General features: G+C 43.7%; 1 protein-coding gene across 1 annotated transcript in view; it reads left to right on the top strand.

The window, feature by feature from the left end:
• Positions 1 to 25,667, top strand: part of LOC120900535 — a 199,733-nt gene that overhangs the window by 125,170 nt on the left and 48,896 nt on the right. Inside the window, exons 11-19 of the mRNA XM_040307647.1 lie at positions 5,115 to 5,381; positions 5,455 to 5,745; positions 8,214 to 8,348; positions 10,407 to 10,523; positions 11,207 to 11,424; positions 11,956 to 12,105; positions 12,861 to 13,040; positions 15,804 to 15,942; positions 23,719 to 23,928. Coding sequence (XP_040163581.1) covers positions 5,115 to 5,381; positions 5,455 to 5,745; positions 8,214 to 8,348; positions 10,407 to 10,523; positions 11,207 to 11,424; positions 11,956 to 12,105; positions 12,861 to 13,040; positions 15,804 to 15,942; positions 23,719 to 23,928 — 1,707 coding nt within the window. The remainder of the gene's footprint in view (positions 1 to 5,114; positions 5,382 to 5,454; positions 5,746 to 8,213; positions 8,349 to 10,406; positions 10,524 to 11,206; positions 11,425 to 11,955; positions 12,106 to 12,860; positions 13,041 to 15,803; positions 15,943 to 23,718; positions 23,929 to 25,667) is intronic.

Here is a 25,667-nt window from a genome sequence, read left to right as displayed (position 1 = left end):
GTCTCCTTTATAGAATAAACTAGAGGATGTTTAAAGAAGCAAAATCGTTAAATAATTGCTGAATCACATACGGCAGTAATTAAACATATTTTGTACGGAACACTCTTTATTACAGCTCTTTACAATGTAGACATTCATCAACATTCCCATACTGAGATCAAATTAGGATCTGATTTTCTGACGCAAAGCAACCCTTCACGCTTGTCAGCATTTACCATGGTAGGACATGGTAGGATTTGCAATATACTAAGAATGTGATAATGAATATTTCCTTTCTTCTCTTGGAAATTGTCAAGTTAATGAGAGAAAGAGTTACCGAGACTGCTTTCGTGGAATTGGGTTGAAAAATTGTGACAATCCTTTCAATATTGTTGGTATTTGATTTAACAGAAGGTGCTACGTGCAGTGATCGTTGTTCTTTTGACAACAACAAAAAGTCTTAAAAATTCCACCGAAAATATATTTCCATCTGGCACGAGGTTACGAAAGCAGTGCCTAATATTACGTGACATTACTTCATGCGAAAACTCCACCGGTCACATGTCAAAACCGTGCCTTTCAGAAAAGAGCTTCGTAGTTGCTATCTGCAAATTAGTACCGTAGCCTGCCTTTTCCAACCCTCCCCCCCTCCCCCCTCAAACGCTTCAGGTGCAGTGCGGATGGGCGAATAATTAGTGCCACCTTTAGATTATAATCTTCGCATGCGCCCGCGCAAGAGGAAGAATTTTCTCGTGAATGGTCAAACTAAAAACAAACAATCGGGCAAACAAAAGCCTTCCAGTTGACAAGCACGGGGTTTGCAAGAAAAGGCGTCCGTTGAAAGCACACTGTTAGAATTACACTTCAGCGGAACACAAATGCTGGGCAAAACAAAAAAGGTAGGGAGAGAACACAGCAAGAGAGAGAGGATTTCATTATTTTCTCCAGTGTGACATTTTCAGCCGCCCTTCTTTAGAGCCTTGCGGATGGTTGCCGGTAGTGTGTAGCTCCCTGGCACGTTCCAAGAGTTTTTCGCGCTTTCATAATATTCATTTTCATTTGCCACATTGCGGTAAAATTTACAATTTAAATCGAAAAAAGTGGCCGGTTTTGCCCGGTCTTCCGACTACGGGTACTTTGTGTGTGTCATCAGTAGCTGAAAAGCTTTCATTTCTTTTCCTCTGCCTCTCTCGGTTGTTCTCTTAGCGTACTCAGCAAAACAATAGCCAAGAAATGAGAAGCCTATAGTTTTCGCTTGGAACTGCTGAGGTTCCCCATTACCGGCTGATGATGGGTGGGCTTTTCGGAGGAAGCGTAATTTTTCCCACCACTAGGACTGTGTCCTTTCCCCGCACAGTGCTTACCTATTCACCTTCTTATTGTGTAAGCTGCTTGCGGAAAGTGCGGAATTTTCGTTACTCTTACTGAAGCATTACCGACTGGCATTACCGAATCTTGGCCGACCGGCCACATCCGGCCCACACCAGCAGCCGGAGACTAACGACTAATCTTGCTAAGAAGACAAAAGAAAAGCACACGCGGGCGAATATCGAAGGACACCGCCATCGTGGGCGAAGAAAATGAAGTGCGAATAATGAGCAAAGATTGCGTGAAATAGTTTCCCTCTTTTGTGCGAATGACTTCTTCTACGCGAGCACCATTCGCGTATTCGGATTGCGTCGGCTGAGCTTGATGAGCAGCCCGTACGTCGTTCCACCGTCACTGGTTAGCTGGTTGCCGTTCCCACCCCAAATGAAAGCATGCAAATTTACATCCAGCTGTCAAAGACAACCCTCCCTCCTGCTTTCGGTGAAGCTCCAGCAGATAACTCAAGCTGCGAACACAGAAGCGTGAGCAGTCTGTCAGTCGCGGGAAAGGGCGGAAAGAGTTGTTTAATTATGCAGCTTGTAATAATTAAAAATTAGAACATCTCGCGCACTAGCGCTACTTTTGTCGAGTTCATGCTGGGGTGCGAATGTTTCTTATTTGATCTGTGTCTGCCTATCTGTGTGGCCCAAGGTCAGAAAGAACATGACGCAAACGGGTTAGACGAGCGTATTTCGCAGCAACGGCGAATATAAACTAATTTTCGTACAATCCCGTTCGTTGGCTAGGTCAAAACACACCCACAGCATCCATTAATGATTCGATCATTCTGAGCGCGTCATGGGTTCTTTTGAAAAGGGATACATCTAAAGAAAACACTGTTAAAAAAACCGGGTCAAATATACAGCATTAGTAAAATGCATTTGAAGATGGGAAAACATCGTCCAACATCATTACTGGCACTGGGCTCAGAACGGATACGAACCCGCTAAGGAAATTATCTTCATCAGAAGAACCTTTCTTCGCAAAACCTTCTACCAAACCGGAGTCGGGAGGCGGAGGTCGTATGACCCCGTGTCTCGGCCGGGGGCAAAGCATACGAAAAAGCTTTTATTCGATCGGCAAGATGCAATCTTTCTTCAGTCCCCCGACTGCTGCTTGCTTCAGTCCGTCCGTTGTGTTTTGTTCTTAATTACGTTTTTATGCAAATGCGTCTGTGCCGTTGTAAGTAAATGGCCGAAGGAAGCACAATTTTGCTTCCCAATTGAGATGCTTTTTCTTGTTCTACTTTCTCCGCCAACCTCCCGGTAGTAGCCTGGGAAAAGTAGCTTTTTAACTACGCGACTGAGGCGTATTGCAGCACACGTACCAACAGAGTGTTATGTTACGATGGCTGTGCTTGCTTGTAATGTGGCTGGCGGTATCTGGTCGTGGTGGTGGTGGTGTAATTAAAAAGCTGATTGTCAGCAACACTCGCAGCCCAATGCACATGAATATCAATGTCAGATTTATTGTTAAAAGCAACGAAATGGACAAATAAATAAGGCTACACTGTTACACATTCAAACAGCCGTTTGGAAGTGGAGTGCAGTTTTCAAACTAATTAACATGAATCAAGCCTAATATTTGAACTAAATTCGTTTGCCAATAAGCGTGCAGCTATTTACATGAAAATGCAAGCAGAAAATAAACACGAAATGAAAGCCGACCAGCCTCACAATAAGCTAACAAATGAACAGGCAATAACCACGCAACAACATTGCATCAAATCAACCTACATTGTAATCGCCTGAGCGCTCAAATCACGGCTCGATTCTATTAACCGGAAATCAATTCCATTTCACATTGCATTCGGTCGCTGTTCCACATTGCCCCACTGGCATCCAGTTCTTGCAGCACTCTGCCATTTGCAGCACACAGCAAGCGAACGAAGCTGTAGGTCATGTGTGCTTTTATCGGGTCACTCTCTAGGCGGTTTAGTTTTAGTGTAGAGTACCACACACACACACTCATGCACGGTGAAAAACATTGTAGTTTTATCTGTGTGCACCCGCTCCGAATTAAGAAATGGCCAACGTGGAACGGACCGAAAAAAAGCGCACTCGTGGTAATAAATTACACACAATTTACCAGAGCGCGGAATCAATTCCACTTAATTTAATTCAACAACTCTCTCTCTCTCTCTCTCGCTGAACTCGCTTCTTCCCGCCATGGCCTGAAGCTTGTTGGGGATCTATCGAGTGCATTCAATTGCATTGGTGTGTTGCAGTGTTTGCAGCCGAAAAGTGTACCCTTCTTTCCCTGTTTCTCTCTTCGCGCGCTTTTCTTCAGCTGTGCTGCACGCATCTGTTAGATCTATGCTTCAACCTCAACCAGCTCCTCGGGACTTCTTTAGTGGTGCTACTGCTACGGCCATCGTTGAAAGCTACGATGAGATTGAGATTGCGGGGTGGACTTACTGCAGCAATCTTACAAAACCCCTGCAAGGGTTTTGGCCTTTGAAGATTTGCAGCCCCTTTGCTAAAAGGAAGTTATGTTATCCGTTTTTTGGGAGAGCTGGCTTTCTCGGTGCCCCTGCTTATGGGGTGCTTATGTTTCATTGCAAACTGCATTCATCTGCATCATCACTTAGCTTAAAGAAGTGCCGCTGTTCGGTTGAAAACTGTTTGATGCTGCTGCTTTTGATTGCTGGATGAAGTACGGAGTCCCATTTAGTACATCACAGATACAAACTACAGATACAGAGGGGCAGAAGCAATGGAAAGCATTGAAAAAGAGTTCATTAAAATAATGTCAGCGTTGATGCACTTCAGAATGGCTTTCGCATTCAAATTGTTAGCAGCAAAGTCATAATGTTGCCTAGGACTAGAGAGCAAATGTTAAATTTAGTTCGTAGATTGCTTTAAATTGTTTATTTAAGGACACAGGACTTTCACTCTGCATAATAGAGAGCTGAACTACAGCATTAACCGCTCTATTTCTGGACACTGCCCAGCAGGGAGCTGTCTTCGGAATCGTTATCGGAAAGATAAATCATTGTCCTTAAATAAATGAACTACCTTAGAACGAGCCAACAGCCAGACAGGCCACTCTCCATCGAAAGCACACCCAACATCGACCACTAAATCGACACGTCTTTACTCGACTACGAAAGCTCCACGCGAAACCCTAACAAAGCAAACCATTAAATGCACATTTATTTCCTATCTCTTGACAAGCTCGTTGACGGGATCGTTTCCGGCGGATATTGAAACCGAACCACCGAATAAACACACATACACACACGCACACATTGGAGCACAACGAGCTCTCTAAGTCGCTTTGCCGTACCCACCAAGGAGTCTACCGCCCGGTCGGGCGTGGATTCTTCTGTGTTTAATGATGCTCGTTCCCCGTTGTGTTTCTCCCTCTCACTTTCTGCGGCAAACGTACAAGAACAATATGGTGGCTGTGTACGGAGAAACAAAATACTGTGAAAACAAATGAAAACTCCCAAAAACCCGAACTCATGTGATCTTTTATACACTGCGCGCTCTAGTGGTAATCCTTTTTGTTCCAAAAACTCACCCTAGAGAGGGGTTTTTTCATTCATTTCGTGCGTTCGTATGAACAGGAAATCGATTCCTTGCTGCATCCTTCCCACCTCTCGTTCGTTCCGCTATTCATTAGCCTTCTCCACTGACGCTGACGCTAACCGCACAACCGTTCGTTTTTGTCTTTCATTTCCACGAATTTTCCTTTCAATCACGCCCAACGAATCGTATCGGCATCATCGTCGTCATCGTTGGTGGACTGGTGTTGAACGGCAGGTTTCCGACATGGGCATCCAGCAGTGCCGGTCGGCAAAGGTCCAGATCCTGGAAGTGCCGCAACTGCGCGTTGATCCACCGAGCGTAACGCTTTTCCGGGGCGATTCACTGCTGATCCGCTGCCTGTCGCAAGACACCGACCGCCGGTTCGGTACGGTCGGCTACAGCTGGACGAAGAACGGGGCACTGTTTCAATCCGACCCGAACGGCGAGCTGTGGGAAGATCTCTACCCGGACGGGAGTATACTGAAGGTGAACAATCTACAGGTAAGCTGAATCGTTTTACGTACCGATGATGGTCCTTCTGGAGCAAAATCACTTCTTTTCTTTCTCTTTTTAGAAATCGGTCGTCTTCACCTGCATCGTGTCCAACTCGGTCGCTCCCGTGTCTAGGAGTGTGCATGTAACGGTGGTCGAACCGGGCACTGTTACGCTCTGTCCGCAGAGCGATGATTACGGAGTAAGCTGGCCGGCAAGTGCCAGCGGTCCGGCCGTGCTGGCCGATTGTCCAAAACGGGGGACAGGGCTGGCGAGTCGCATCTGCGAGCAGCGGGACTTTGGGCGGCCGGAATGGTTGGTGCCAGATTTCTCCGACTGCGTGCCGGAGGAAGTGATCGAGATTACCAATGAGGTGAGTAATTGAACGTTGTGCGATCTTTAATGATTCAAATGAAGGATTGTATTAGAATTAGCTTCTGTTAATGTACCAACAATGACTTTTAACATTTATTTAATGTTTATTTTCATCTCATTTTTGTTAAGTAAATTAAGTGTATTTTCTACATGCCTTAAATATTCCTTACTTTACGTAATTCAATTCTGGGAGTCTTTTTATCATCAGCTCCTCCTGTTTTCATCGTTTGTTTATTCACGAAACCAATGTCATTTGTTTTTATGACATGGGAAAAAGTGCACCATTTTAAACTCCTCCTAAGCCACATTCCAAAAACAACCGCAACGAAAACTGAACCTATTGCTCGCCTCAACAGAATATCGTTTCGATTCGCTCGAAAGTCGAACATTTGGATACGAAATTTCCGTTTGCTGTGTCATCATTTCCAACGCCATTCACCAAAAAAACACATTGGGTGAGGCAAAGGATATAAAACGACCCTAGGCAAAAGACTCAACAAACCTCTCAAATAATCCCCCCACCACTCCCCTCCCCTCCCGTCACCGTTAGAACTGCCGCAAAAGCGAATCAATGTCATTATCATATTTTCGGAAAAGAACAAATCGACCTGCTACCGATACCGATCATCATCACCCTTTCTACCCCGGCCGGCAGCCGGCATCACGTGGCTGGCAGTCGGTGCGGCAAAACAATACCCCCACCAGAGCGAGACGACGTATCAGACGACGAGCATTTACTGACAAACCACCGCTCGTCGGCCATATTCCGTCAAAAGGGATAAGCGAAATTGGAGACATGGTCTAGCAATGTTCGTAGCGCTCGCCCCATCCCTTGTCATGGGAGTTGCTTCCTTTTTTTTGTTGTTGTCACGCGTATTTCTTGCGACAAGAGCCGCTCATGTAATAGCAAAGGACGATAAACTGCTATGAGTGTTATGTTGTGCTATGGGCTAAGAAAGTTGTAGAGTTTTTTGCGGGCTTTTCCGAAGTAAATGAAGCAAGAGAAGAGTTTAGCTTACGCAAGCAAGCAAATAAGCTCGATTCGTGTTGCCATTTTATATGTCACCATGCCAAATTGGGGTTTAAGGCAATCTGTTTTTTTGAGCAATTTTATGCTCATCAGCTGTACCACATCAAGTCTACACACAAAATCATTGCAGCGTGCGTAATTTTCGCGTAATGTGTGTTGCTTGCATTTGTGATCTAGATGCTGCCACCGGCGATTAGGCACGATGGTTTAGATCTAATTAAATTCCAAACATATAAAGTATGTTATCGCTATCGGCATAATGCGCGTAATGGGTCCCACCGTAACATGAGTTGCGGATTGATGATACATATCACCGATTGTTTGGAATTATTTTCTCCATGCTCCGCCACTCGTTATCGAACGGCACAACAGCAATAACCGTGATCGGAAAACCACAATCACCAGTGTTGAGCTCCACAGCACCAGCACCGACAAGAGCATTGTTACAACAGATCTAAATGTACCGCGCTTACGTTATCTCATTAGTTATCGCTTTGCAGAATGACAGCGCCCTTCCCCCGGAGCGAAAGCTAAACATAGGCGCACAACACTAATTCCGATAATTACCTGTCAGAAGCGAGGCATCCGTGTTATCAGCCAAACCGCACTTTGAAATGGCATATTTTCCTTCCCATGTCAACCGCGATCTGCTTCCTCGCTATAAAGTGTGCTACAATATATCGGTAACAGACTGGGGATGTATAATATGTAACTTCCATCATCATGAACAAAACTCTTGCGCATGTAGCTCGGCTACAACTGGAAAAAACAAATCGCACGAAACTGGAAACTAGCACAACTAGCAAAGCGTCGTTTCCGATTCAAACATATGTGTGTGCCCCCTATCGGATTGATGCGCATATGTGGTTTTTCCCCCTCATAGAAGAAACTTTTTCCATGGCCACAATTTGCAAGCACGCATAGAAATCATGTAACGTGCAAACCCATTGAAAGCGCGTACCACAAAGGCGTACAAATGTGCTGCGGTTGATGGACCAACTGTGGCGATAAGAAAAAAAAGAACTGATTTTTTATCCTTCCCTTTGCATTGTAACGCCATGTAACGCAGGAATGTGATGACTGCAAGCGAGCTGCTTTTACTCTGAGCAATTTTAAATATGTGCCCGTGCCCAATAGGCTTTATCCCATGTTGTGTTCTCTGTATGACTGTAAAAAAGCAGCCACTGTATTTCTAGCTCTATTCATCGTGCCACTTTTTTTTCCTTGCCACCACTTTTATTTACTCTAAAACTATGTGCTTTTTCACTGTTTCATTCTACTCCCACCCGATGATCGTTTCTCGCGGGATAAATGGATATGAACGTGGTCCACCTACTGCTGCAAATCGTGCGACAACAACAACAACAACAACAACACCAAAAAAAACGCGATTTATATAAAAAATCCAACCACGTGCAACATCATACTACTCACAGTTCCGCGGACTAACGTACGGCTACCAGAAAACCAATGGGTCCAATGTGCTGCAGTCGTGCTTGAAATTTGCCTCAACCCACGGCGCCACCTTCCTGCCCGGTGAGGGTGGCATTTTGTTGGCCTTGCTGCACGAGGTAAGTGTATCGTTTGAGTTTTTTTTTTGTTTTCGTTTTAAACGCTGAATTTTCCCCCCTATTGTTTTTGTTTATGAGAAACAAATGCCCCTACTGACAGGAGGACGGAACTATGTGGGCAGTGGCTTAGAAAGAAAAAAGACTCCAAAAGGACGCTCAACGTACAACGTACACACTGCGAAAGAGATAGATAGAGGGAGAGAGGCATAGAGAAAGCATTAAAATGATACAAAAACTCACCATACATCACGAGCTTGTCAAGAGCTTTCCATTTTTTTCTTCTGAGTGTGCTCTAAGCGCCTGCAGTTATGCAAAGAACTTTCCCAACCACATGGAAGACAGCTGCTTGTGGGCTTTCGCGTTGTTGCTTTTTTGGTTTTATTTTTTAAGATTTCCCCACTCCGAGGGTGCAACGAGAAAGTCTCTACTTAAACAGACCTACAACATTGAATGGCTAGAGTTTAGTAAATTTACGCATTTATACACAAACACACACCGACTGTTGTGCGAGGTTTGTGTCCGTCGCATCATGGGATTAGTGTTACACACGATATGAGCGAACGTTTTCTTTGTTCTTGTGCAAGCTTATTACTTTAATTTATTTAACTTTAACCAACATTTCCCAGCTGCTCCTCCAGGACGGTTGGTAGCTAATCCAGCAAGCGAGAAGAAATTCATTCCGACAAACTGTTGCCGCTCGCCGTTTCGGGGGCTGGGACAAGCGCGTAACCATCCAAAGTGGACGATTATTCGCCATCATTCCTTTATTTTGCAGTCCCAAAAAAACCGCCATAGCCGAAAAGAAAAACTTACCATAATCACACACACACACTGCTACCGCCTACAGCTGAAGGGGTCAGCTGGTTTGCATTTGTTTCGTTTGCCGTGCGGCGACGCCACCGGACATGCTCATTGTCGGACGGAGCAACTCTCCAACTCCCTCAAGTGGATGTTTGTACACGGTTGAATTGAAATTGAAGCAAAACATACAATAGGAACCGAAAGGAACCGCTTCCCGTTTGGGGACTTTCGTTACCCGGCATTTGGCGTAACCAAATTTTTACTCTAAAACCGGTAGCTGCTCTCGAGGTTTTGAGCATTAGCTGCAGCAGCAGCAGCAGCAGCTTTCCGGCTAAGGTTAACGCTGGACTAACCGGAAGCAGTACAGTAACCGGGCGTAAGTAAGTTCGGTTCGGTTGTTGGTGTATACGCAAAAAGCAAAAAAAAAAAAACAAAACAGTGAAAATGCTCATCCTGCCATGGAATGAAACGTGCTACAAACGCGGTTTAAATATTCATAAGCTTTATGGTGAGTGAATAATTTATAGGAAAATTTAATTGCACGTCGTTGCGCTTCGTGTCCGCGGACAGTGTGCTTGCGGAAACCGGAGGCGCAGTGCTAGCGGTTCAGTGGTAGCAAACTTTCGAGGACCTTTTTTTCTTTGTCTTCTGGAGATTGTAGCAGAATTTTTTTCCGTCCCGGCGAGTGCCTCCCGAAGCTTTTGTTCATTGTCTTAACGTTTTCCTGTTTATGCTGGTTATTTGCAAGCTTCAACTTTGTTGCTTCGAGTTATGAACCGATTCCCGAGCGATGTTATTCTGTATGATTTTTAATCACATTATGGTAGCTCAATATTGAAATATTTGTAATGTAAAGCAAATGGAAGCAGTGTTTAATTGAACGAATTGCTGTTCATAATCGCATCAACCAAATCCAAATAGAGTAAAATCACACTCTCAATTGTGAGGTGTAAAAAGCTTACATCATTCCCCTGCATGGTATGGCGAAATATTGATAATAATTAAATGGTAATTGTGTTTGATTATCAATGTACATTGATCCGCACAGCACAATTGAAACCATAAATTAGAAACACAGGACCATTCGCGGAAGTATAATCCGATGCATTAGGCAAACGTGCTTCATCCTTCCGACCGGCCGACCCTAACTCTCCGACACGCTTCCAAATCCATCACCAAATGGCACAATCGATCAGGGAAGTGCATAGTAAATGTTGGTTCCGTTTATCATTTCCCCGCATTTCACACGCGCCACAGGTATTCAGTTACATCGAAGCGACCGGAACCCGGCACGAGCAGGAAATCGCATCGGACATCATTCTCCGTATCGTCGATGTCGTTATGCAGAATAAAGCATCACTCAACAGTCAACAGGTGGGTTAGAGAGCGTGCTATTCTTGTTTTTACTTGTTTGTAATTTGTGTATTTCTAGCTTTGGTTTGGAAAATGGTGTTTTCGTTATCACTCGGTGACACGCGAAACTAGCAACGATACCAATTGATTAAATAAACTCCACGCAACTCACTTACAAAGAACCCATTTTTTAGTACATAGTGCATTGCAGTAAGGCTTTCTTCTTGTCGGAAGCGTATCTTTCGAATGAAAAATAGTTGAAAATGTGGTTCGTGTCGCATCTCCCAGCTCAGTGTCCCAGCTGCCCAACCCTCTGCTCTGTGTTCTGTAAAACGATCGATTAGATTGGCGCTGATGGTTCGACGGTTCGATGGCTTTGACCGACTGGCAAACTCATCGAACCATAACCATCATAACATCAATCAGGGAAATTTATTGAACCGTGTTTCTCTCTCCCCCGCGGCCCTGTGCAGCACAATTTGCCCGTGTGGGCCCTGCCGGGGGGGATGGAAAGTCATTTCACCAACCTCGTGCTACCAGATTGTGCCAGCGAACGAGAACCGCCCAATCCCGACAGGCACCAATTTGCAACACAATCGAAGTCAATTGGAAAATTTTCCTAATTTCACCTACCGCGGTGCTTTTGCGTGCTTTTCACCTTTTTGGCGTATTTTTTCTCTCTCTTCTTCTTTCTGTTATTTCAGCAAATCAAGCAACTGCAGGATCTGGTACAGGCAGCCGCCCTCAACCATGAAACGACGATGGCGGCCCCAATCTCGTCCTCATCGTCGGCGGCACTTGGGCCGGTGTCTGGGCCGGGCGGAAAGCATGCCGCCTCTACGACCGCCACCCATCAGCTGAACTCGTTCTATCTGTACACGGAAACGGTCAAGGGGCTGCCATTTAATCTTCAAATTTACGGGTAAGTAAGAGCCGGGTGGTGAATGCGTGGTTCTAGGGCACATTTAATTATTAAATTCAGATCGGTTAAAGGCAGTATGGAAACAGAAGGAGAGAAATAAAGAACGAATGGGTTTTGATGTTTACATTTCAATGTTTTCATCAATTTATCTTATCCATCAATCACCAAGAGAGCAAGATAGATCGTTTCAATTTCAAACTTCATACTAATATTTTTTAAAGTATTTCCAGTTCCAATATGCTTTGATCTGTGCTGTTTGAGCTTATTCACAATTTATTGTATTTACAATAACCCATTGGTGCATCTTTACTACAAAACCACAACACAGACACGAGAAACGATGGTATCACTTGAAGGTTATCTATACAACCCAAAAACAAACCTGAAATACTGAGTTAGAAATGAAAATAAATTTCCCAACGAGCAATATCGCACTCACCCACTGTGAGATTATGCATCCGATTATTCTCCAAAAATGTGAAACCAAATTTCGATATTTTTATTTTTGTTTCTTCCGTTTTGGCTTTCCAGCGATCAACTCTACTCCGACCAGCTGTACATGGAAATGGATCGGTCCGCTTCACTGCAGGACATCGTAGCGAACGGCACCGTGCTGGTGACGGTGATATCGTACAAAAATCTTACCAGCTTCCTGCCGCGCTTCTATTTCGCCAAAAACAGGTATGGGGGCAAACTAGCACAAATACCTTACTGCAAGGGGGACAGCAAAGCCAGTTTGTATAATTTAATCATTCCAAAAACGGTGACGGTTTTGGATAGGCATTTTGTTTCGGATTTGGATACTGACTGCTATCTTCTGTTCGGTGAAATTAGTGATTTTAAAGATAGGAAAGCAGTTTTTGAAAGTGCCTATAGGCCCAATAATAGCTTAGCTTTTTATAACTTTCGGTATGAATAGCACCCAAATGTAGTCTTTGATCATTTCCCTGTATGTAACATACACTTGCTATCACTCACTATACTTTGTCCGGCATATATTGCATGCTTTTATACGGTTTCATACCATACTTCCAACACAAAAACTAGCCTTTGTTATATGAAACCAAAAACAAAATCGATTTAATAAAAAAAACGAATCCTGGCATGATTTGTGCCAAATGGTTCGCTGAGCGTCAGACGATAGGATGCAAAACACGCGCACCACACTGCCCAGCTGGACATTGTCATAAACCGTATCGACGTGGGGTTTTATCCGTTGCCCAGGCAATATCCTTTTCCCACATTCCGGAAACTCCCACTAAATAGGACAGCTAGTCAACGTACCCAACTCATAGTCATGTTTTCCGTAACCCTGTGCGCAACTAAACTAGACATTATTCTGAGAAACTTTAAAAATATCCTTCAACGCTAACCCATCGTGCTTTTTCTGCTTCGTTTTTTAACAAGCACACTCTTTTTTTTTACTTCCCAAACAGTTTCGGCACCGACATCGACTACATCCCGGCATCGAAAATCATCTCAAGCTGGTTGTACTACGCCAACCGCACTGGCAGCGAGGCGAACCAGCCACTGCACGTGCCGCTCGAGGCTGCCCACGTGGAAATCATTTTTCAGCATGAAAACTCACCCACCACCGAATGGATACCCTTGTGTGGGTAAGTGCCAAAAAATCTCGCCCTGAGCTGGGTGAAAAGCAATATGGACTTGTGCAATATGCCCAAGCCCCAACCGTGACGTGAGACGAAGCGTAGCGAATGAATGAGTGTTTCAAATCATAACCGTCATAGATGTGCATCAATTGCAACGTGAACGGTTACAACAAATTGTTGCAAGCGAAACGAAAAAACCCTCACGTACGGTTCTACGTCCCAGCGGAACCATTAACGTTTACGTAAATTGTTTTATTTTTGACATGTACTTCATCATTGACACATTATTTTTAAGTTTTTTTTTGGTAAACTCATCAAAGAAGTTCAACAGCCAAACAAAATCGGTTGTTTACTTACGTTAAAAATCGTACCTTGAACTGCGCCTTTCAACACGATTTACCTGGTTGGCAATTTTCTTAAGCTAAGCGCGTGATTTACGACCAACAAAGCCAATATAGAACAATATTTTTTCACCGTCTAGCGAAACCCTTAACGACGGCCAAAAGGGTGTAAAACCATCGTCAATAACAGCCCAGGGTAGGGTAGCAAAACTCAAGCTGCTATCGATGATGTGTTGCGGTTATACCAAGAACGCAAACCAGTACAAAATACCGGGCGTTTCTGTTTGCGCACCACGCAAACAATGCAACCACACGCTACCGGGCCTTTAAAGAAGCAGGCCACCCAAGGCCCAAGGAGAAAAGGCGTTTCACATACAAGATGATTAAAGAAAAACACATCCAAGTAGGGTTGTTTGAAAATTGCAGGAAGCGTTTGTTTGACGTCGGTTAGGCGTGTATTGTTAGGCTGTTTGGCGTTCGATCGTTGTAAACAGTTTTTTTTGCGCGTGTTTAAATATGAGGAAAAATGTTGCCGCAAAGAAAAAATAGTAGAGTAGAGAATTTTACAAAGAATATTGTTTAAATAGCAAATTCAATTTAAACATAAATTATTATGTTGCTTGACAATACCAAAAACATGTGTTTAATCACCTCAAACATTTTAATCATCACGCGGTGCTTTTTAAAAAATTCTAGGATTAATTTCTACAGCGCTATATCCGAGCGCTCCATAGCTGGATGCAAAACTCCATAGCTGTTTTGCACACTTCTCCTAAGCATTTGACATATTCCCCTATATGCTTGCAAACCTCCATACAGTGGCGGATCAAGGGTATCGGGGGCCCTAGGCGGAACGACGAGTTGAGGCCCTCTGTAAATGGTAAATTTTGTGGGGGGGGGTGTAGCGGCACTAAAGTTGCTGTTAGGTGATTGAACAGTAAACTTGAAACCATCGGGGCCCCTTCGATCATCAGTCGCAAACTCTTCAATTTTTGCTGACGGGGGGGGGGGGGGGGGGGTGCAATTGATTCAGCGGGGGCCCCTTCGCAAATCAAATCCTTCGCAAATCATCTGTCGCAAACTCTAAAATTTTTGCTGACGGGAGGGGGGGGGTGCAAATGTCTCGCCAACCTCGGGGCCCCATCGGCCCCATCCTTCCGGGGGCCCTTGTCGCTAGTACTCTGTCCATACGGCATACTATAGAATGGCGATCTACGGGGAATCGGGGGCCCCTAAATCGGAGGGGCCCCAGGCGACCGCCTAGTCCGCCTACCGTTAGATCCGCCGCTGCCTCCATAGCAACGTTGCATACATCCCCGAACCATTTGAAACATTCCACCGAGTGGATCAAGTAGTCCATTATATGATTCGAAACCCTGTAAATCAAATAGGAGAGAGGATTTTTATATTGTCCAATGTGTTGTTACTGAGCGCCGGTCTGGTGGTACAGTCGTCAACTCGTACGACGTAACAACATGCCCGTCATGGGTTAAAGCCCCCATACGTAAGACTGACTATCCTGCTATGGTAACAATAAGTCACTGAAAGCCAAGCTCCAATTCACTAGTTGGGTACAGGCAGCAGCAGCAGGCCTTGACCGACAGCAGTTGTTGTACCAAAGAAAGAAGAAGTAAGTTGTTAATGAGCTCTTCATAGAAAAAAGCTTTTAAAAATCAAGGAATTGATTCACGCTTTCTTAAATAGTTGAATGTTTCACACAGTACTGTAATATTTAATTTTGTTCGTTGTTTTGCAACCATATTTATCTAAGCGTTGAACAATTCCTTTCCATAGATGCTAATTTCATTGTTTGCGTGTCTAATTCCTCGAAGTGTCTTAGTTCTCTCTTCCAACTATTGTCTTCCCTCAGTAAAACAGCAAAATTTCAACAATGATAATCCTCCACGCGCTCCAGCTCGAGAAAACGCTCCCGGGGAAGGAGATGATTAAAATTTCATTATGAAATAATTCCCATCTATGTAAGCTCTGTTTGCCTTTGCCAGAATGCACCGTAAGTCCCCATCTAGGGAAGGAGAGCGTTTATGTAGAAATGACAATCGAGCTCGAGTTGCGTTTTCCACCTCTTGCCTCTATTCAGAATCGTATCAAGAAAGCGAGAACGCATAAAGCCTATTTCATTGTGAGCCTTCTTAACCATTGTCTAGATGCTTGCCGCTCAGTAACGCGACCATGCCCAAGAATTTGGCTTCACTGATATAGTACAATCAATTTAGATGATCAACGATTCGATGACGACTGTCAGCGACTCGTATGGGGTTTGTGTGGTTGTAGCGAAAAGGGTGGGGGGCAATAGCTTTACGAACCTTGAGACCGTTTCTCTGAAGACAGACAGACAGACAGCCAGACAGACAGAATCAACCATTAACGATTTGCGTCTTGAACTCTCAACACACGCTCATATTTTCAGCTACGACTCGAAGGCGACGTTCGAACCGACGTGGCGTACGGATCTGTGCATCACCGAGAACCTGCTGGAGAACATCACCCGCTGCATCTGCCCATTGTCGGGCACGTTTGTGGTGCTGCTAGCTAAGAAGAACTATAACGTGAGTATTATCATTCCAAAGCAAAGCATTTCTAAGCTGTGTCTTAAACCCCGTGTCTTTCCCTCGTAGTCTTAGCTCCCTATTGCTCTTTTCGTCCCGTACGCAAAGGTCAATGAGTTATAGCAAACACACAGCACCCCGTTTGAACGGAGCAGCACTATTGTAGTAGAACAGTCCGACGAAAGGAAGAGGTTATTGACCATCAGAACTTTTTGGCCAAAGCGTACAATAGAGTACAATTGGGGCTAGCAACGCTTTACACGATGACAGCAATACGTTCATGTCAAGTGCATTTAAGTGGTGGTTAGACGGCTATTCGGTGCAAAAGCTGGGGAATGGTACATAAGGGAATGTGGTCTGGCCGTCCCCGATGGACACTCGTATTATTTGTGGAATTGCATGATAGTAGTGAAGGAATTCCCATATGAGCGGTAAAAGAAAAGGGAAGAACAAAAAAAACGCTAACATATGATAAATTCCATTCCACTTGAAACTATACTCCAGTGACTGTGAGGTAATGGTGGAACGTTTTCTTGAAAAATTATTCCCGGACCTGTCTGCGTGAATGTAATGTGGTGAGCATGCGAGACTTTGAAGTGTATTTTGGTATTGAGGAGCCAAATCCTTGCTAGAGTTTAGTGAGTTGGTGGTATTTTACTGTAAGATTTCGTATTGTGATACGAGTTTCTGTTTCATTAATTTAGAAGCTCTTGAACAGCTTATTTCAAACGAGAACAATAGTAGTGAAACTGATTCATGGTAAATTTCTCATTAATCTACACCTTTAAACATTGCATTCTCACTAAATTCTCACTAAATTGAGAAGTAGAGATTCAAAATACTTAACTTTTGATTAAACATAAGGTTTTGCACTCTTATGTGTCGCATTCCTCACAGTTTAAATAGAATACTTACACCTATGCGCTCTAAGCTACAATGACGATCCTGACACAAGATTTCTATTCCTAATACCACCACAGCATGTTGCCTAGCAAACGTAACCCGTGTAGGAAATAACTTTACAATCCTACGCCTTACCGCGCCGTACTATTCCTCCGCCTACCGTCACCAACACAACCATCCCATTGCCATCCTTCACTAGCTGGTCGACTGAATGTGTGTGTGTGTGAGCGGAATTACTTCACCCGAAAGCGATAAATTCTCATTTGATTCAGTTTAATGATACTTAAGGCACCATTAGAATACATTCCCGGTGCAATTTGCTCCCACATCTGGGTGATTCAAAGTCAATGGTAGTAAGAAAGCAAGAAAAAAACGACCCATCACACAAAGAAACCATCCAAAATCGTAACGCATTATGGGGCTTCCTTACCATTCCGCACCAAACCCAGGCTGTGAACCGGAAGAGAAGCACGATGCTCGGTAGATACAATGGGCGAAAGCTTCTCGTTTTGAGATAAAAATTGAAAACCGAGCGCCCCTACCGTCTGATGAGCTTTTGAGAAGCGAACTAGAGGGATAGAGAGATGCGCTGATCTCTTCCACGGCTGCCCAAACCGCGGCTGGCAGCCAGTCGAATGAGATATCTGTTTGCGCTTGTGTGTGTGTGTTTCTGTGTGGGGGTTTTCTTTTATTTCTAAACCTAAAATAGACCCTTCACATCGCATCCCGTTTCCGTTCCATCGAGTTAAGGCGATCAGCTAAGGAACCCGCAGCCGCTTCATCCGGTCGAAATACGTCAACCGTATTGTGGCTGGTGGTGCCTCTCGCCCGAGATGTGGGTGAGATTTACGTCGAAAAATGGAAAATAGATTCAAATGGTAGCGGGTTGATTATGCTAGACAAAATATGCTACCACCCTCCGTGTGCAGCTGTTTAACGCAATGCGTGTCGGGTTGACGGGTTGCTTCCCCATCCACAGCGGAGAATGGTTACCGCTCGGTTGAATATGCCATTGGACCGTGGGCTTGTGTCACACAAATTGTGCCTGTGTTTTCTTGTGTTTGCAGCAGTCAGTCACTGTGTGGCGGAGAGGATTACGCGTCCGCAAAAGGAATCGGATCGTATCCGTGAGCTTTGCGCTATCTCTGTTGTCACTCTGTTTGTTTTCCACCGCCACTCGTTAAGACATCCGCCAGAGGAAGTTTGTAGCAGCAGCTAGTATAGTGGGTGGTGAAAGAAACGCAAACGGGAGGTCCTACATAAATAAATCATCATTTTCTATTACACATTTACGCTTCGTTTGGGACAGCGTCGTTCTGGTAGGATTGAAAACGGTTGCAGAATATATGTACGCACCTTAGAAGAGTGTCTTCATGTGTATGTGGCTGCTCGTGTTTTGTTACGATTATACACCGCACAGTCCATTTGCATACGATAAGACAGGTAAATTAAGTTTCTTTGGATAATTTAGAATCCTCACGGTGTCTTGCAGCAAGAACCGAAGACAAATTGTGTGCATACTAGCATGCACAATCTATGACTTTAAAAAATTTCTCTCTGCTAAACCGTTTTCCACAGTGCTTTCAATCAAAATGTCTGTTGCTATCCGAGATTGAGCACATGAATTTTTTAGAGCATACATATTAAAAGAATGTTATGTTAATTTATGATTATTTATTATTACATTATTATTATCTCTCGTAAAAATGTCATAAGATATTTTCTGCCCTACTTTAGACTTACATCAGTGTCAAGCGCCACGATCCTCACATGCGGACCTCGCCCACTGCCTGCCACGCTGTCTACAGAATAATAAAATAGTCTATACACAACCGTTTACTATTTCTAGACCCAATCAAATCAGTAATACGTTGATTTTTCTGGGTTTTTAACGAGGCGCATCAACCGTAGTGATATGGTCACTTGTGGGATTGGCATTCTGTGACTAATTGCAATAAGTCAACAGTGGGGCCTTTTCCGTTTTAAGTTGGTAGGCTGAAATTTCAGCCTGTCAGCTGTTTGCATTGTATAGCAGTTTTCGAGCAGCTATCCAAGTGGGTACAATATACAGGTGGGCTCATCCCAAGGTGTATGAATTTAGAAGGCTGATTTTTATCGGCTTCTGTTTCTGAATGAAGATTTTAAGAGTGGTTTGTGTATTCGTCAAGCCTCCAGAAAGCTTGCTTGAACATAAGTTTTCACCCATCCTGTCAAAAAGTGATATTCAAATCTCTTTAATGCACCTTGGGATAAATGTAAACACCACCTTGTTTTGCCATTTTTTTGCCGAGCAGTTATTCGAATCTAATTCTAGCTTTGAGGCTAGAATAATCTAGGCTAAAAATTGCAAGCTAGTTTTGTGTGTGGTTTTGTATGGATTTTATACATGATTTCAGCCTCCAACTGTCAAACTCCATATAAAAATGCTGACTGGAATCGTGAAGGGCCCCAGTATCTGTAACAGTCTTTTTCACCCCAGATGTATTACTTAGGAAAAAAAGAGACACTTTTAAACGTTTAGTGTAATGTTTTATTAAAAGCTAAAATGTGTTTTTCTTTTGTCGGACTTAGACAAAAAAATGAGGATGCTCGTCTCGATCAGTGGTATACGATGGCAACACTAAACATTTACATCCTCTGTCGAGATTTAAAGAAAATTATTCTGTGTCTGCGAATTGACTAGTTATAAGTATATTATTCCTAATATACACTCGTTTTTTATATCCGTATCTGTCAGGCTAAAATACTGATGCTAGTTTTGTGTGTGGTTTTGTAAGGAGTATTGGCATGACTTCAGCTGGCAAGTGTCAAAATCGATACAAAACAGCTGGCTAGTATCGTAAAAGACACCATAATCAGTTCAGCCTTGGGCGACTTGCGATGCAAGGCGTTCGGTATCATACGTGAAAACTGGGGCTCGGGTCTGAACCTAGCGATTGTCTGATTTGAATGATGTAATGAATAATCAAAATCGAACTGTGCATAACAAAATTGACCATAATTTTTGCCCTTCATTTCGAGGAAAGTCTTGATCTACATTCCGTCACATAAGTGCCTGGGATTTTTAATAACAAAATCTCTCATATTTTTTAATTTAACAATTTCTTAACTAATTTAGTGAACTAACTGCCATCCACTGTTATGCAAGTTATTTGTTAGTTTAGTATGACTGAATTAATATGACTTTGGCATTCAATTTTACATGCTATTACACGCTGTCCTTAGCGATTTTTACGATGGAGAGAATAATATTTGTCTGTAATAAATGTAGTATTTTCAAAAATCTTACGTCAAGTCTATGAATCAATTAGACGATTTTTTATAATTGTTTTTTTTTTGTTTCTGCTATATCAACTAAACTTTCCTTCAGCACCATTTATCAATCTAGCTACCGCCAAGCAGTTCCAAAACTCATCCCGAGCTCGAACTTCTGTTTTTGTGGCGAAATAAAAAATGCAAATCTTATTCGGCCGGCCTACCTCGCCGACAGTGCCGTGCCCGATGATCATCTAGCGGTGTGTGCACCAGTTCCTGCTGGCTGGCTGGCAGCACACCGATCTGATCATCTGCCCAAATGTATGGTAATATAGCAAAACCCACACGGTAGAGAGCAATTATCATAAATTATTAACGTGCGTTTCACATTTTGCGTGATGGCAGTGAAAAATGAAAAATCCTTTTCCACCAGAAAAAAGCACCGCCAGAGCATATATGATGGTATCACCGGAAGCAGCCAAGCCGTTGATGACCATCAGCATAAAACTGAGACGATGAGAGTGATGATTGCTTGCTCTGCCAAATGCTCTCGTCTTTCGATAGTGGCTTGTGTTGGTTTGAGGGGTAGTAAAACCAACCCCTTTTCCCCAGATATGAAAGAACATAAAAGAAAAGTGTGGTGTATTCGTCTGTCAGCATGGTTTTTGTTTTTCCCCCGCAAAAGCATTGTACAATATGTCTCCAACGCCCGATATCTCTCTGTTTAAGATTTACGCGTAAAGATGGCAAAAAATGACAAAGATTATGCTTAGCCCGACGTCAAAATGAGATGCTTAAACAAGAAACAGTGCCATTCCGTCGCATCGGTTTACATCATCGGTTCTTCTTTGGCAACATTTAAAATCATAAATTTATTCCACCGACCTCTGTCGTTTCCCTGGCCTGGCGCCATAGCCCCACACTAGCCATGCCCGTGCCAGAGTTTCGTGAATGGCCATTCTTCTCACGTTCCCACACACGTGTTCACGGCACAAAGCTTATTCAAGTGGCGGTATTTGTGTTTCAGTTTGGGCAGCAACTCCCAAAAACCGAATGGTGGTGACCGTGGGGACTGGATCTTGGTGGGGTTCGTTCTTTGTCACACTGCTGCTGCTGCTGCTGCCTTCATCACGTCACGCTGGCGACGATGTTACAAAGTTTTTAATGTTCTCTCTTGCCGCACCCTTTTACCTCCCCGCTAGCAAGGGACACAGAGCAGCCGTTTGGTTGTGCGACAAACGACACAAACAGTGGCGGCAGCGGCGGTAGAGACACACTTGTCGATAGCACCACCCGATAGAGAATGTGACCGGATTTACTTCGTCCGGTTTGTTTCTCAGTGTGTCTTGGTGATTTTTTTTGCTCTCTCCCACTCATCCCTCAATTGCTCTCTTTCCTTTTACGTTCAACAAATTCCATTTTACGACGATTGGCAGCATCCTTGACGGTTGCTTCCGGCCATCACCACCATCATCACCATTTCCCCTTCCATTCGTCGAGCTTTGAGGAATTTATGTTGCAAAAGCTATAAAATTTTCGATACGACAACGGCGACGACGATGACGACGACTTCGTTTCGTTATTGAAAGTCGCCGATTTGTTCAACGAGTGTTGGTGATTTTTAACGTCTTTGCTCCAACATGCACCTTTCTCTCTCTCTCTCTCTCTCTCTCTCTCTCTCTCTCTCTCTCTCTCTCTCGCTCTCTCCAATCTTCACACTCTAATCCAATTCATTCAATCCATCCGAACCACTCCCCCCGGGTGAGGTGAGGAGGGGACGGAACAGTCCACAACAATTGTGCCCGCTGGCCGCTGGAATATTGGTGTTTATTTCCATTTTTATGTTGGTTTTTTACGTGAAATAAAATGATAAGGTTATGGGTTTTGCGCATGGTGCTGCTACTCGCATTGGCGTGCTCTGCAGCATTGCGCTGCTCCTTTCCTGGCTTCCGTTCCAGTTTTGTCCGTTCAGACGTTCTGCGACAACAAAATATCTCGATTACATTAAATGGCTCCCCGTGGGAAAGTTTTGATTCAAAGTGTGTAAACAGTCGATTCTCTTTGGCGATCGTTCCAGGGGTGATCTTCACCGAGCACCTCTTTCTTGAACACTGTAAAGTAAGCAACTTTTCTTTAATTGATCGTTTAAAGAGTCTTAATTACCGCCAATAAAGCTGCCTCCTGTGTATATTTAAAACACCGTTGCTCCCCTATTTGCCTCTTAAACTCGTCACGATTACTCATTAAAGGCATCTTGCGCCACTCCAAACATCCAAACCATAAGTTTAATGAATTCCCTATTAATCACCGAAAACTTTCGTAAATGAATTCCTTCTCTACCTGTGCTGGTGTGAGTGCGTGCATACGGCAAAAACCTCTCTTTTCTCTCTATCCCTCTCTATCTCTCTTAAAAATATTGCAACCCTCTTGAGCACATTCTTCTACCTTTCCTCCGCTACCTCCGGTTACGGTAAGAGCGGAAGTTTTTGGGGCAAATATTGTGTTCAATACAAATTATCTTCATCTTTCGACAACCTTTCCGGGGTACGCCAGGATGCTGGGGGGGGTGGGTTGCTTCCTCCATCCGTGTGCTGTACGAAATTAATAACACTCAATCAAGCTCCAATATTATAGCCCTCACTACTACCGTGCCCGTCTGGGTAAATGGGAAGGGTGATAGAGGGTGGTCCACGTGGTGAACCATTCATCGGAACGTTTAGTGAATTTTTAATTGCTTCCAAATTACTCTCCAAGCCAATTTAAAATAGTAGCTTCGGGTTTTGGCTTGCTTGCAGAAAGGGCGCCGAATTTTCAGCCCGGAATTTGTAACCCCTTCAACATTACCGGAATGATGCTTGAGTCTATCAAAGTTAATTGATGACGAGCTGCTTTTGTGCAATATTGTGCGTTGTGCAGGGGGAGTAGGGAGTATCATAAAAGCTGATGATTTAAGTTGAAGAATTAAAACACGCTTTTTGAGGTGTGCTTTTGTGGGAAACATTTTAACACCACGTACCACCACCTCCATGTATTATTGCTACACAAACGTATTTTGTTTGGACGGAAAAAGTACCACCAAACGAACCGAACTTTTTGCAGTAGAATGGCAAACTGTTACGAACCACACTCTATCTAACCACGCGCCGGAATGACACCAGCACAATGGTACGGAGTTTTGTACCAACATTCCATTTCCTTATGTGTGCTCCATCCAAATACCACGAAATTCCTTTTCATCGGCTATAAAAATGCCAAGAGTTGTTTTTTTTTTCGTGTGTCCTGTATGTCCCTTCATCCTTTCCCATATAACCGTTGTGTGTGCAGATAGTTAGTTCGGCAAGAGTTTTAGCAATTGCTTGCGAACGAGCTGCGCAGGGAAGCACACCATTGTCACACATACTCACTATTTGGATGGTAGCAAACTCTAAAAAAACTTTGCAAAAACGAATGGATTTTTTAACAGTAAACTTTTACCTTCGTACGTTCAATCGTTACACTACCACACACGCACACGCGCCGCAAGGGAACTTATTTCCCTATCAACCGACTCATTTACATCTCTATTCATGTTTCTCTTTTTTTTTCTCACTCTCTCTTTCTCTCTTCCGCCTCTCTTAGCCCACTGTACCGAAGACAACCACCCGGCCGATACTGGTGGTGATCAGCTGCGGTTGCTGCTTCCTGCAGTCGTGCATCGCCTTCGCCATCATGCTACCGATCCTGTATCAGCGTCGGTGCTGTGTGACCTTTTTAAAAATGCAATTCTGTTCCGCCACCTCGATGGCGATGGCAATATTCATTCTCGGCCTGCTGCAGCTGTTCCCGCCGGTAAGTATCGATGTGTGATTCTGGTTAGCCAGCAACGGGAAGGAGGAGGGGGAAGGGGTTGGATTTCGCGCCTTTTGGTTTTCGGCACAAGAGTTTGTTACCTTCTCAGGGGATGGAACCACGCAATTAATGTGTAAATTTTGGTACGAATGAAACTTTGCCAGTTCATTGCACATACGGAAATGATTTTTGTTAGTTTGCTAGTGCGGAAGCTAGCGCAGTTACAGTGATGAGACATGATGATTGCACAGAATCGTATCGCAGTGTTCACGAGCAAGGTGCTACAGTTGTAACATGGACGTGAATGGTTTCTCTTTGCAAGGATTGACTATTTGGAATTTTTATACAAGTAAGTGTTGCGTACTATGACAATTAAAGAAAGCAAATATTTTAGATTCCTTTAATCAAGGGCAACATTGAATTTATGGACGATAACAATTAGTTGAGTCTCAAAGGAATCGTTCTTTAGTTTAAGAACGCGAACGAACCGTCCAAAACCCTGACCGAGGACAGCAGTTTGTTATTTATTGTTTTTGTTTCTACAGTTTTCCTTTATATGTTATGTTCTATTCATTACATTGGTAGGGCGTTTGAATCCGTAGATGATTTTTTTCCTAATTAACTCAATATGTAACCTATTCTAGCTTACCCTACATTAAATTACTCACGCCTGGACGAAGCTATTTATTAGAGGAACATTCGAGACCGAACAGCGATTGTACAGTTTTTTCGACTGATTATGAATCTCTTCTTTGAAGGGAAGGACACCAGCAATGGTGTATATTATCTGCATTCCTTGTGAAGCGGCTTGTGTCAGTTATCATACGTAACAATTTGTTCAGCATGATTTGTAGCCTACAGAGGTGAGCTTCCGCACATGTACTTCATACTGGGGCTGCATATGTTGCAACTGGTAGGATTATCTGTGTATAAACTGCCAACTTATTTGATTGCGTTAACACTTTAAGCGCCGCGTCATATGAAATCGCACGACGGCTTTGTTCACCGCTCAGCTCTGTATCTGACGCTCAGTGATTCTCTTGAGAACGAATGAGGTAGGAAAGAGAGAACGAGAACGACATGTGCTACGCCGCTTATCGAAATGAAACAAAAGAGTGATAATAGTCGCACGAACAATTGTCGCTCTCATCGCTCTCTTGTCATGCGCTACGTGCTCACTCGCAAACTGTGACGTCAGGCCGGCGGTCAAAGTGTTAAACGAGACCTACGACTGATCAGTGGTTAGAGGCTTTTCAAAAGAAGATGTCCTCTTTCTAAGACGGATTCAACATGTAAGCTCCAGATACTTTACCGACGGCGACCATGGTACAGTCGTCCCATCAACAATAAGCCCCGGCTCAGAGGTGGAGTCAGCGTTTTCTTAAAACGATGCAGAAAGACAATTGCCTAGGTTTTGGGTGGATTGATTTTGATCCTCCATTCTGCAGCAAATCTCAGAAAGATGTCGAAACAGCGTTGCAACCAGGTTTTTAGTTCGATCATGTTCCTACCTTTAACTTTAATAGCAGTGTCATCTGCGAACAGAAACAGCATGCCATCACAAGGAAGGGGAGGGATATCCATTGTGTACAAGATGTACAGTAACGGGATCAGAAGACTCCCTTGCGGTACACCTGCTGGAACACGATTTGAGTCAGATAAGGCAGAGCACAAGGCCACTCTGAATGTTCTGTATTTTAAGTAGCTGCTAATAATTTTAAATAGATAAACTGGAAGAT

This window comes from Anopheles arabiensis, chromosome 3 (assembly GCF_016920715.1).
Source record: "Anopheles arabiensis isolate DONGOLA chromosome 3, AaraD3, whole genome shotgun sequence".
NCBI lineage: Eukaryota > Metazoa > Arthropoda > Insecta > Diptera > Culicidae > Anopheles > Anopheles arabiensis.
Note: the sequence above shows the minus strand (reverse complement) of the source record. Positions and strands in the feature narration are given on the sequence as shown.